Below are 13,040 nucleotides of genomic sequence, written 5' to 3' on the forward strand. Positions count from 1 at the left end.
TCTCTGTCTCTCCCCTAATGGGCATTGAACCCAGGGCCTTGGTCCCGAGCTCTATGAACAGACGTTTTTTAATCCTGAGGCAGAGCCTTGCCAAGCTGCACAGCTGGCCCTGACCTTGCGGCCCTCCTGCCTCAGCCTCCCGAGCAGTCATCATCACAGGCTTGTGCCCCCATGCCCGTCCAGAAACCTTTGCTCCTGTTTTGGTTTATGAGACCAAATCTCACAGTGCAGCCCAGCTGGTCCTGAGCTCAGAGAGGTCTTCCTGCTTCAGCCTCCTGAATGCTGGGATGACAGACGTGCTCCATCCCCCTGGCTTCAGGAAGCTGATTTTAAGTGTATTTTTAAAAATTCTACAGTTTTAGGGAGAAAATAAAAGCTTTATCATAGAATCTCTTCCTCCCCTTTGTAGACGTGTGCCGCCCTCTGGTGGCCAGACCCTGGGAACCCAAAGGCAGGAGGACCACTCTTTAGCGCTTCTGCTTAGGAGAAGATCAAAGCGGCAAATGCCTTTGCTCCTCTGGTTTAGAATTCCGCCTCTCTGCGGACACACGCTTACACTTTCGTAACTTTTTCACTTGAACTACCATATATTTTAGAAGCTGTAGCTCTGACATCTTTTGATATTTCATAACCACTTTGTGTGAAAACTTCTGCTTTCACCACGGCGTGCACAAGCCATTAGGCCCATGCTTTACTTGCAGGCCTGTTGTTGCAAACGCTTTTATTTTCCTGTCTAGAAAGAGAGAAAGAAATGTGCAGTGAATTACAGGAGTGGAGCATGTTTAAATATCACTTTGTTTCTGTTGTGTGAGAAGCCGAACATATAAATAAGGCCCAACAACAGACAGTAGGAGCAGGAAAAATGGTTCAAAAGGGAAGGGGGAAAGGAGGCGGGAAGGCGAAGGGAAGGCAGCAGAAAGGGAGAGAGAGAAAGCAGAAGGAAAAGGGCAAGATAAACTTTCGCAAATAAGGACAGGAAGAAGGCTTGAAGGGGGAGAGAAATGGAAGGACAAGAATGAAGTTAAGGCCAGTGAGATAGCTCAGCAGACTAAAGTGCCAGATTAGGCAAACCTGAATGAGCGTTTGATCCCTGGCAGGACAGGTCATGCCAGCCCTGCCCTCTAGGGCGGGCTGAGCCAGCCACAGAGTCCGGATGTGGTGCCCACGCCTGTAATCCCAGTGCTGGGGAGGCTGAAGACAGGAGGACCACTATGAGTCCAAGCTGTGTAGTGAGACCCTGTAACAACCAAATGCATTTCTTAAAAAAAGAATAAAGTTATATTAGAATGTAAACATTATGCATATTTAAAAATTACCCGTGCAATTTGAAAAGCCAAAAACATATTTTATGGATTTAAAAATGAGAGTGAGGGCTGGCCAAATAGCTCAGCAGACTAAAGCATCTGCTTAGGCGCGTGCAGGGACTGGGTTTGATCTCCGGCGTGCTGTGCCAGCCCCGCCTCCAGGGCACGCTGAGACGCTGACTGAGACTGGGCGAGATGTTGCGCATCTGTCGTCCCAGCAATTGGGAGGCTTAAAACAGGAGGATCACTAGGAGTCCGATCTGTGTAGTGAGGCCCTGTACTAAACACACTATAAATAAAATAAAAACGAGAGTGAATGGGTACAAATGCCTTATGATGAATGTGACCAGGATGTATACCTAAATGGTATCAATAAACTTAATTTTTAAAAATGAGAGTGAAGTAAATCTGAAGTGAATACAGTAATTTTACCTCATGGATCCACTTGCCTAAAATGTTCCAAGTTCATCCTGCTTTAGGGCCGAGTAGTACTCCGTTGTACATAAAAACTAAATTTCCTTTGTCATTCATCTGTTGATGGGCGTCTGGGCATTTTCCAAGTTTTAACTTATAAGTCAAAATTGTCATGTTATAAAGCTGGGTGTGTATCTATCTCTGTGGTATGATGCTTCTAACTTTTTTGGAAAGATACCTAAAAGGGGACTACCTGGGTCAAACGAAACCTCTAGCTTTAGTTTTTGAGGAATCTCCACACTAATTTCTGTATCAGTTGCACAGTCTGCACTCTCACCAGCAGTGGAGAAATGTTCCTTTTGCCTCTCAGCCTCCCCAGCATTTGTCATTGGTCACTTTCTTGATGATCCCCATTTCATATGGAGTGAGGTAGAATCTCAGTGTTGTTTTAATTTGCATTTCTTGAATGACCAGTGATGTTGGACATTTTCAACCATGCTTATTTGGTACTTGTATTTCTCTTTCTTTCTTTTTCCTTTTTGTATTTTAGGGAAGGGTCTACAGGGTGTTCAGGGTCTCACTACTAGATCAGACTCCTAGTGATCCGCCTGTTTACAACCTCCCAAGAGCTGGGATTACAGGCACACATGACCATTTCCAGCCTCAACTGCCATCTCAGCATACCCTGGGGCAAGGCCAGCACGGTAGGCCAAGGGATCAAACCCCTAGCCCCTGCGCCTGCTTGCAGGTGCTTTAATCCGCTTAGCTATTTGGCCGGCCAGCATTTGTACTTTTCATCTGAGAAATGTCTGTTTATTCCAGATGCCCATTTTTGGATTGTATCTTTAAATGGAGGGGGGAAATCTGATAATTTTTAGTTCTTTTACATACTCTACATATTAGTCATTTGTCTAAGGAGTGGCTGGTAAGATTATTTGCCCATTGTGTAGGTTATCTCTTCACTCTGTTGGTGGTGCAAACCCTTTTAGTATGATGCGATCCTAGTTACTGATTTTTTGGTACTATTTCCTGTGCAACATGGGTTTGTTCATGGTCTGCCTACACCTGTGTCTTGAGGAGTGTTAGCTATTCCGTCTTCCAGTGTCCCTGCTGGTTTCCTTCACTCTCCTCTGAGAGGTTTGGACCAGGCTTGGCGAGGTGACCGAGTGGGGTGGAAAAAGAGAACAAGAGAACAGAACAGATCTGGATAGAAAATGGGACTCGTGTGGCACATCATTGTCCCCTCCCGCCCCCACCCCCATGGCTGCAGATGCAGCAGCTCTGTGCTAGGGCAGGGCTGGCAGCTCCTGGAGCTGCAGGAAGGCCTCAGAGGGTGTGTGTGTGTGTGTGTGTGTGTGTGTGCGCGCGCACGCCCATGTGACCAGACCTGCAGGGGGCGCTGCAGTGCAGACAGTGAGGGCTGGGTATGTAGGGGGTGAGCTCACCCCAGGACATGCAGGGCACTTGCCAGGTCCTGGGGCCTCAGGCTGGCATCTGAGCCACACAGCCCCCTCGTGAGTCCCAGGCAGGACTGGAGATTTGGGAGCAAAGGACCCAGTCTCAGCCACAGTGGCCCTTCCCACCAGGCTGCACCACGCAGAATCTCACACCTGGGGGTGCAGGGACACCGAGGCGCACTGACCTGGACCTCTCGTAGCCTCAGAATGCAAAGGAGACTCGGACACAGGGGGAAGGACTAGCAGGTCACACGAAGGCCTTAATGTTGTTTAATGTCACCAGGGAGGGGATGGGCTGCTTGGGGTGCAGAAGCCTGAGAGCGGTTACTTTTGTGTGGGATCCATCACTTTCCCCACAAAGAGGGGGCTTCCGGTGGAGTGGTCGACGATGATGATGCCAAAGGGCCTGTTGAAGTGCACTTCGGGGGGCACAGACATGAATACAGCCTCCACCACTGTGGCCCCTGCAGCCTCTGTTCCTTTCTCATCGATGGTCAGCATCGCCTGATGTGTAGCCTGGAGGGGAGAGAGGCAGGGCAGGCGCTGAGGCTGGGCTGGCCCCACGCACGCTGGAGCGGCCAGAGCAGGGAGCCTCTTCCTGGCGCGGTTCCCAAGAGCCCTGCTCCTCCTGATGGTCCTGCCGTGTCCACAGTGCCCTTCCTGCATGGTCATATGGAGCCTTTCCCCTGTCTCTGTCTCTGCCTGGCCCGGCCCACTGTCTTCTCAGCTCTCATCTTGCCTATCACCTGTCATGTCCTGGATGCAGCCCTTAAACTCAGAAGAAGAAGGTGACATGGAAGCCATGCCTCTCCTCACGCTTACACCTTCCAGTGTGGGGTGGAGAGTGGCTGCAACAGGCTTCTGCTAGTGTCGCCCACCTGTCCAGACCCAGTGATTGCACAGCCCACACGACCTATCCAGATTTCCCTGAACCACTGGCATCTTTGGCTGAGTTCATTTGCAACTGAGACCTGAGAGGCACCAGTAGCTCTGTCTCACACATGGAAGATTCCAGAATGTCCTGTGCAGTGACTGAGGCTGTCTCTCTACATGCATGTGGGTGAATTGAGCCCAAGAACCCGAAAATCCTAAGAGAAGATGAGGCTGAGGGCTGGGGAGGCACCTGAACAGAGGTCCCTGTAAATCCAGCAGCAAGAGAAGCCACCTCCCCAGCTCTTTTTGCTTGCCTTGTTTTGTCCAGTGAATTGTGTGTTTTCTTCAGAGGAGCTGCACCCAGTACATGTCCCATCTCCCCTTACCTTCCCGCCGACTCATGTCCTACTCCCCATTCTGCCCTAGGACATCACCTTCACCATGTGACCTCACCTTGGAGACCTTCAGGGGACCGTCCTCCGTGATCCCTGAGAGGTCAGCACTGTTGCCGAAGACGTTGGTCATGCCTAAGTTGCCCAGGACTGTCTTCAGGTCATAGGTTCCGGAAATGGACAGTTTGGGGAGATGTATGTTGGCAGTGCTGGCATGAGAAAAGAAAGATGAAGGAGATTCCCAGCGTTTCTCACATTCTACGAGACTACCGTGTGTGCCAGGGTTTCCTTTCTCCTGTGTTTCCCGTTAGTGTCCTGTCTATGCAGCAGGATGGGATGCTGCCTCTCTGTTGGAATTTCATCTTCCTCTGCCCCAGGGGCAGAGGACATTAACATCACGGGGATCAGGCCTCCTGATGGCCTCTGAGATGCCACCTCCTCTGTGAAGTCCTCGGGGCAATTGCAGGCTGCCCTCCTGGAAGCAGGTGTCATTTCTCCCTGTAGAGTTTTGGTCACCCCTAGCCCCCAGCCAGGAACTTTCTGTGGCCCAACCTCCAGGGGACAAGGGTCACTGTGGCAGGAGCTGAATGCCACTTGCTCAGAGCAGGGCTAAGAGGAGCCTTACAAGGCTGAAGGCCTAGCTGTGTGGCCTGGACTTCTGATCACAGTGGGGACAAAGGTACCCTGAGAAGGTTAGGGTGACACCACAGTGACACTTCACTCCTACACTTGGGTACATTTTCATGAGTGTTGACAGTGAACTCTAGGCAAAACTGCCACAGAGCTCTGGCTCAGTTATGATGTGCCAATCTGTATCCATCTGTGGTCCATCTGGGGGACTCTGGCTCTGGGGACCTGGTAAACCACACTGGCAAGTGACAGGGAAGAGAGGCATTCTTCAAAGTGCTTTGGGCTGTCCCGGCTGGCCTTTCTCATTTGAGCCTGTCCCCTCTGCACCCCAGGACAGCACAGCCTGGATGCCACACTCAGCCACTACCTCCATCTCATGCTTCTGAGCCCTGCTGTGGTCCCTGCCCCGGGCACTGGGTTTTGGAAAGAGACTCTCCCCTGTAGGGAGGAAGCCCACTCACCACACTCCAGCAGGTCTGGTGCTTCTCACCCTGCCCACCAGCCCTTTCAAAGCCCAACTGGTGCTACTGGAACTAAGTGCTGCCATCTAGTCTATTGAAAACCCAGCATCATTTCTGGGAGCTGAGGCCTGAAGGATGTGGCCCACTGTCCCCAGCTACTGGTCAGTGTGGCTAGGTGGGCTCTGAATTAGTTCAGAGGTGGCATGCTCTGTCTACTCTCCAGCTGGAAACTCACCTCTTCTCTTTCTTGTTCAGGAATTTGCAGATGAGCTCCTTGGAGAGTGTTTCCTCCAGGTGTTGCATCTTCCCCTCGTCTGGCAGGAGAAAGAGGGCAGTGATGTTGCCCTCGTAGTCCATAAGCAGCACCCAGCTCTGGATGGTGCTGCAGTGAAACACCCTGAAATTGCCCACACGCCGCATCATGGGCACCTTCACGGTGGTCTTCTCATCCACGTGGAAGTCCTCTTCTGCGGTGGACTCAGGCTGGAAGGGTTTCTCCCATTTGCCTGGAGAGCGGAGACAGAAGCAGCACCCAGGGTAGGACTGAGGTCTAAGTGAGTGTGCTGGAATAAAGGAGCCTGGGTGGCCACGGCCACACCCTGTGCTCTGAGCCTCGGCTTCCTGGCCTGCAGAAGGGGCTGTGATTGGCCTTGCGGGCCACTGGTGGGGCCTTGGGAGGGTGATTCCTGACCAGGGAGGACCAGGAGCAAGCATTTGTATCTGGATTATATATTTAAGGTTGGCTTGGAAATTACAGGTAAACGTTTTTGGTCCCAAACATATTCTGATGGTTCCCCATCTGGGGCTCCAGAGTCCACACTCAGGGTGTTCTGAGTTCCACCCTTCTGCTTATCCTGGACCCAATATGTAGTACAGAGGCCAGGGCTACCTCCCCTCTGCTGTACTTGTGAATCTCGGCTTCGGGCCGTCGGTGTGGGGAGGCAACTCTGGGACCCTAAACCCTCCTTTCTCATTAAGGAAGAGGCGATGGGCCTGGAGAGGGCACAGGAATCACTCCAAGGCACAGCAGACCTGGGACCTCAGTCATGCTGACCTGGGTGCTTGTCACTGCTGGACTCTGCCCCAGGAGGGGGGACAGGGAGGGCAGCAGGCCTGGCCTTGACCCTACTTTCCTCCCCAGGCTATTTCCTGGGGCTGTGTACTCTGCCTTAACACTTGGGCCCCAGGAGTCCTGGCCCTCCCCTCTCTCAGACTAGTGAATGGAGGCAGCTAGATAGACAGCCAAGTACTTTGTAGTAATGGGGATTGAACCCAGGACCTTTGCATTGAGTTGCATTTCCAGCCTTTCAATAATTTAGTTTAGTTTAGTTTAATTTAATTTAATTTGAGACAGAGTCTTAAATTGCCCAGGCTGGGCTCACACTTGCAATCTTCCTGCATCAGCCTCCCGGCGTGTTAGGATTACACCCCTCCTAAGGATTCCCAGTAAGCACTAGGATGGTAAAGGCTAACTCAGCTTAGGCCATATGTGCAAACTTACCTCTAAAGAAAATATAATTCACCAGGGCAAGGACCGTGTCTTTGTCCAGGTCTTTCAGAAAATCTACAATTTTTCCTTGGGTTCCCTTCTCCACATAGGCATTGATCTGTTTTACTGCCTCTGCAGAGTCTTCGAAGTTGGTGGGGAAGGCTTCTGCGTGGTATATGTTTTTGACGTCCTCTGAGAACTTCTCCAAGAGCTTCAGGTTCTTGTTAACGAAGAGGCCATTGCCAGTGGTCAACTGGTGCTTGCTGTTGGGCCTGTTGAGGATGTGGAGAAGGTTCTGGAAGCCCTCGTGGATGTCAGCCTCAGCTATTTCCGTGAGGTTGAACTCTAGGCCCCGCAGGATCTGGGCGTGAGTGTCCCCCTTGGTCCCCAGGGAGAGCATGGCGAAGGCTATGGCAACGCTCACAGGGGAGAAGAAGATGTTGCTGGTGTTAGACTGCTGAGCCAGCACCCGGTACATGCTGTGGGCAAAGTCAGCCAGACTTGGGGTGATCTTGTGGGAGGTGAGGTGCTCCTGGACATGGCTAGGAGCCTCTGTTGCCTCAGTGTCCTCAGCCAGGGAACTGAAGAACAGGCAGCACAGGCCCACCAGGAGCAGGAGGCCCCGGGAGATAGTGGATGACATTATCCTGCAAGACAGAAAAAGGGGCCACGAGCCCTGTGTCAGGCTGCATGACAGCTCCCACAGGCCACCAACAGACAACGCAAAACGGTAGCCATGGTTTACTTACTGTCTGTCAAGTGTGCAGCCTGTCCTGAGCATTTCCCATTCACTAGTGGACATTCACAAATCAGAAAAACAGCAAAAGGCTCACAGTGCAATCCTCAAGCTACTCCAGCTCTGCACCCACTTGTGAGACTCCTGCGGGAAGACGGTCACAGCCCGCACTGGCCCCGGAGGGGTTAGGGCTCATGTCTCAGCAACTCACGGCACAATCTGTCTCCGCAGCCAGGCTGAGTACTGAGCCCTTGCCCTTGAAGGGTTTGCTTCATTTACAATGACCTTGACGTACAGGTGGCATTGTCCTCATTATACAAAAAGAGAAACTGAGGCATGGGAGACGTGGTAAACTTGAGTGCAATTGCCAGGGCCATCTGGCAAGATAAGAGTCAAGAGTCACTTTGAGTCAGGGTAGTCCGGGGAGGGCACCTACCCAGCTCCGTTGTATAACAGCTGGGAATCAGGACACCCAGGGAAGCAGGGAACTGACCAGGACAAAGCACGTGGGGAGCTGCGTAATTCGGTCTCCAGCCAGCCCTAAGCAGGGCCTTCGACCAGGGAGGCTTTTCCTGTGGGCAGAGCTGTGCTGCTCCAGCTTGAGGCTGGGCCGGGACTGCTGCCGTCAGCTCCCCACCCTCTCAGCTCACTGGCCCTTTAACATGGGGGCCGACGTGGGAAGCTGGGAGATGGAATACTATTTTTTAGCTTTAGACAGCCATGAGTTCCGATCCAGGCTGTCACTCACCAGCTCTGTGAGCCAGGAGAAGTCATCAAAAAGTTTTGGCTCTTGTTCCACATCTGTAAACTGGGGTTATGGGAGAGCTCTGTGAAATAGATACAGACCCTGCGGTGCTCTGGGAGGGGGGAGGGAGTCCCTGCAGGTGTCATGGATTTAAAGCCTTCAGGTGACGGGAGGGTGGGGACTGGGGGTTGCACGGCTGCAGGCAACAGAGCGGCAAGGTTTGCAGCTGCACCTGCAAGAGCCCCTCTGTTTGGACATGGGACAGCCGCTGGCACCTGCAGCACACACAGCCTGCCTGCCTGCCTGCTGGAAAAGCTGCCTCTACTTCACATCTGTCTGGGCCAGGAACGGCTGGTCTGGGGCCAGCAACCTGCTTTCTTTGCAGGTGGGGAAACTGAAGTCCGAGTTGCAGAGAACATGCAGAAGCTGCATAATTAGCTATTAGCTAACCCTTGACTAAAGCCACCACCTTAATAGCCCACAAAAAGCAAGTGTCCTCGAATTAGGGATTTGAAAACTTGAGGGGGAAATAAGAGGCTCTTGGGCATGAGAGGCATCAAGTTTCACTTGGACCCTTGACCTTCTGGGAGTTTTGTTCACATTAGACAAGAAAAGAATCACAAGAATGGGTTCTTTCTGCTACTTTTTCTCTCCCCATAGGCTCTGTACATCTCTAAATAAGGGAGGGAGGTTGCACGTTACCTAACACATGTCTTCTGTATTTTCTTACACTAGCCAGTGTGTGTATTCCATCGCCTTAGATTTTTGCCTTTCTTTCCCATCTGGGCCTTTGTGCACCCCTATGGAAATCCTCCGTCTTTTCAGGGGTGAGGGGAGTTGGGTTACAGCAGGGCGGACACGGGAACCATGCTGAGTGGCCTCTGGCCCAGAAGCCGTGGGCATATCTGCTGCTACCTGCTTGGCTTTGAGCAGCATCAGAGCACAGAGATAGTGGAAGTTGAGTCACCCAGAGCCACGCAGAGCTGCCTGCCCACGGAGCTCCCTCTACCCTACGTGTGTCTAGGCTGCAAGCCACTGGTCTGCAGCCCCGAGTGCATCCTGCTGGAATGGGCCTGGCTTTTCCTCCACATGGGTCTTGAGGAGAGCCAGCTCTGGCCTCGGGGCTCAGGCTCCAGGAATGGCAGAACTGGGCCCAACCTGGGTCCCCAGTGTCCTCTTGGACTCATTGGGCTTCTCAGCCTGTTCCTGCAAACCTCAGTGGCCCAGGCCCGTGGCCTATGTCCCAGGTCCCCCTAGGCCCCTAAGCTTAGAGCTGGGGGAGAGCATAGCCACAGAGCTCCCACAGGAGCAGACACAGAGGCCAAGCTTCCAGCTGAGAGACCAAGGACGGAGCCCAGCGCAGGTGGGAGCACTTTGTGAGGCAGAACAGTGTGGGCTGCCTGGGGTCTTATCTATCATTTCTACCCAGGAGCCAAGAACTCTCTCTCTCTGGGGAGGTGACCCAGGCATAGGGTCACAAGCTGCTGAGACCCAGCATTCCATCAAAGAGGAGCCAGGCAGGAGGCCCTGTGTGAAGGACCTCACCTCTCTGGGCCTCACTTCCTGGAGGAGAAACCTTCCAGTGTGCACCCTGGAGAGAAAAGCTTTCCCAGGAAGAGGTTGCAGCCCCAGCAGCCACCAGTAGGGGCCACAGACAGCATGGGAGCCATCCTGGTGCCACGCAGGTTTGAGATTTCCTTCTGGCCAGCTGTTGCATTGTGTGAGGCCAAAGAAAGGACTCCTGCTCAGCAAGGATCTGCCCCTGAGTCTGGCAAATGTCACCTCCATTCTCCAAGTGTTCCTGCACCGCTCGCTGCCTGAGCCTATGCTAAGCGAAACTAGGCATCGGCATGGCCATTTCTGTGCATTTACTAAGCAGCGCGTGCTGTCTGCGCACTCTCATCTACGCGTCCCTCATCAGTTATCTGGTCAGGTGGAGACTATTATTTAGTCTCATTTCACAGGTGGAAAAATTGAGGCCCCAACAGGTTAAGCAACTTACTAAAAACCAGAGTCAGCTGCCTACAGAACTAGGAGTGAGCTCTTCATGGAGTCAGGAAGCCTCAGAGGTGGCCTGGTTAAGCGAAGAGTAGCTACGAAATCTTTGTAGCTCAAATTAGGGACTCTGAGGCCAGGTTGCTGAGTCCGACTCGCAGTTCATCGCATGACCTTGGGCAAGTCACTCAGCGCCTCTGGAGCTCAGTTTCCTGGAGCTCATAGGGCACCTTCACATCCTCCCAGAACCTTGTGCAAACTAGCCACGCACCAAGCGTCAGGGGGCCTGTGTGGAGCAGGGCTCAAGAGGCGCCAGTTGTTACAGACCTCGCTGGGGCTCTGCGCAGGGGTTGTGGGAATCTGGCTGTGTCAGTGAGGGGCTTCTCTCTAGCCCCGTCTCCAAAGACCCGTGACAGAAAAGTCAATTCCTTCTACCTCTGCAGTGATTAAGGTTGGAGGTCAAAGCTGGTCTTGTTTTGCTCAGAGTCCCAGAGCATCAGAGGGGCCTCAGGGGCATCCCGGGCCTCCTGCTCCACAGCCACAGCTGGGACCCAAGGCCTGTGTGCCGGGGGTGGAGGGTTCAGAACAGGGTTTCAACCTCTCTGTTCCCAGAATCTTTCTCTATAAACGGTGATAACCATAGTAACTACCAGGCAGGGGGGCATCTGAGGGCAGTAATGCCCTGGTGGACAGGGGCTGGACTCACAGCTCTGCCCCTGTCACCACTATGGCTGTACCTTGGCTCCTCAGGAATCTCCTCACAAATCTCCTCTACTCCTTGCCCAGAGTCTAGGCCATGGGAAGAGACCCTCAGATCTGTGTTACTATGACAACAGGAGGCATCAGTAAACCCCCCCCCCCCACACACACACCAGAAGCCCAGGCCTACAGCCTGCCTGGCAGTCCAGAAACCCAGGAGTCTCAGTGTCCCCCCAGAGAAAGCACACTTACGACTCGGTTCCTGGGCCAGCGGTGGAGGCAGAGGCTGAGAAGACAGAGTCCTGTCCTTGTCCGTATTTAAACAGCAATGCCGAGGGGCGACAGGGAGACTGCTAGTGAATATTAACCAAGGTGGCCTCCTAGTTATTGCAGGAACAAACAGGACCTAAGTTCATGGCCTGGCTCTGAGCTTCCCGCCCACGCCGCCTGCCACACGCTGCCCGGCAGCCTCGGGCCCCGCTCCATAACCCAGCCTGACTCATCCACCACGCCACAGCATCCTGTCCCCGAGGTGGGCGGCTAGCCTGAGTCAGCGGGTCCCAGGGACAGGGCCACTTTGCTGGCCTTGCACCCTCACTGGGGCCTTCTGGGTAGCTGCCCCATGGGAAGCAAATGCACCATTTATTGAGCCAGCTGCCTGGAAACCCTGGGAGGGTCACAGTGGGTGATGAGCCCATTTGACAGGTGGGGATACTAAGCCCCAAAGCAGGGAGTCTGCTTCTCCAAACAGAGCTACCCAGCTTTAGATATCCAAATTATCTGATGTCCTCTACAGGAAACCGGAGCGTAACTGAGGGAGACAGAGCCACAGCAGGCTGGCCCAAGACGCCCCTGGGGCAGGCCAGATCCAGGGTGAGAGTAAACCCATAAAAAAAGCTGTGCTCCTCAGGTGAGGCCTTCACCTCTGAACCAAGAGGTGTGTTCTTGGCCTTACAGGGATGAAAAGTCCCTCAGGAAAGTGCCAGGCACACAGTGGATTCTGTCTTTGGCTCAGTCCAGCCCTCTCTCCTGCTGCTACTCGACTGCTCTGAGGGGCAGGAGGCTCCCTTTCTCTTCTGCCCGGGCCACCTGAGTTCTGCTTGGGGGCACGGCCCTGCCCCAGGGCTGGCACAATCCGTGGGGGCCGTGCTGTGGCCGGCTGTGCAGTGGGATTGCAGGGTTGGCTAACAGGGCAGCCCTGATTTTAGTCCTAGTCGGACCCCAACATCCTGAGCACCTTGTGCTAGCTGGGCACCCAGGGTGTGCCAGGGGCTCTGTGCTGAATGAGCGATGGTGCCCTTTGTCCGTCTCTCCTTAACCAGTGCCTGCCGACCCCCACCCTGGGGCCTCATGGGACAAGGGACCTATGGAACGCCTGCACGCAGGTACAGACCAGGGAGCGCAGTCACTGTCCATGAGGCCATGGCTTGGCTTCCCATCTGTGTAGTGGGCACCATGACAGTCCATGTGTCATTTAGCTGCTGCAGGATGCAAGCAGCAGTAGCAGAGCCCAGGGCCCAGCGTACCCTGTGGGTCTCTGTGGGTTTGCTGAAGTGGGCTTGGGGTGGCCCTGGTGCTTCCCTGCTGGCATTTCCTCCTTCAGTACTCTTGGGGACCCCAGCAGGGAGTGAGAAACTGCTCTTGCCACAGTTTCCTGCTCCCCAGTCCCACTCCCCACATCCCCTGGCTTCTGGGCCTTGTGTGGACCCCTCTCCCCAGGCACTGGCTGCTAGACTGTAGCCTCGGGAGGCTGGTCCTCGGTGTCCCGGGCATGTGCTGCCCTCTCTGGGCCTATGCTTCTCCATCTGCACAGTGGAGTCCGTGGGGGCGCTGTCTGTCCTGTCT

The 13,040-nt window shown here is 53.7% G+C and overlaps 1 protein-coding gene across 2 annotated transcripts; it reads right to left on the reverse strand.

Moving 5' to 3' along the window:
- Nucleotides 1–3,422: 3,422 nt before the first annotated feature.
- LOC101575061 (alpha-1-antiproteinase S-like) lies at nucleotides 3,423–11,551 on the reverse strand. 2 transcript variants are annotated; one of them, XM_004635165.2, is made up of 5 exons: nucleotides 11,448–11,551; nucleotides 7,033–7,667; nucleotides 5,767–6,037; nucleotides 4,502–4,649; nucleotides 3,423–3,691 (listed from the first exon to the last, which is right to left on the reverse strand). In XM_004635165.2, exons 2-5 carry the CDS (start codon nucleotides 7,661–7,663, stop codon nucleotides 3,500–3,502), a joined length of 1,242 nt encoding a protein of 413 aa, XP_004635222.1. In that variant the 5' UTR covers nucleotides 7,664–7,667; nucleotides 11,448–11,551; the 3' UTR covers nucleotides 3,423–3,499. The 2 variants fall into 2 exon arrangements, with proteins under 2 accessions (XP_004635222.1, XP_023575369.1); XM_023719601.1 differs by lacking the exon at nucleotides 11,448–11,551 and adding an exon at nucleotides 10,824–10,920.
- Nucleotides 11,552–13,040: the final 1,489 nt, after the last annotated feature.

This window comes from Octodon degus, unplaced genomic scaffold (genome assembly GCF_000260255.1).
Source record: "Octodon degus isolate 3935 unplaced genomic scaffold, OctDeg1.0 scaffold00070, whole genome shotgun sequence".
Taxonomy (NCBI): Eukaryota; Metazoa; Chordata; class Mammalia; order Rodentia; family Octodontidae; genus Octodon; species Octodon degus.

What these genes read in the sequence shown, in the direction of transcription:
- LOC101575061 (XM_004635165.2), bottom strand. Translation starts at nt 7,663, where the DNA reads ATGTCATCCACTATCTCCCGGGGCCTCCTGCTCCTGGTGGGCCTGTGC. An exon ending in GAATTATATTTTCTTTAGAG is followed by an intron (nt 6,038 to 7,032) that starts GTAAGTTTGCAC and finishes TCCGCTCTCCAG; the next exon opens with GCAAATGGGAGAAACCCTTC. An exon ending in CTGAACAAGAAAGAGAAGAG is followed by an intron (nt 4,650 to 5,766) that starts GTGAGTTTCCAG and finishes TTCTCATGCCAG; the next exon opens with CACTGCCAACATACATCTCC.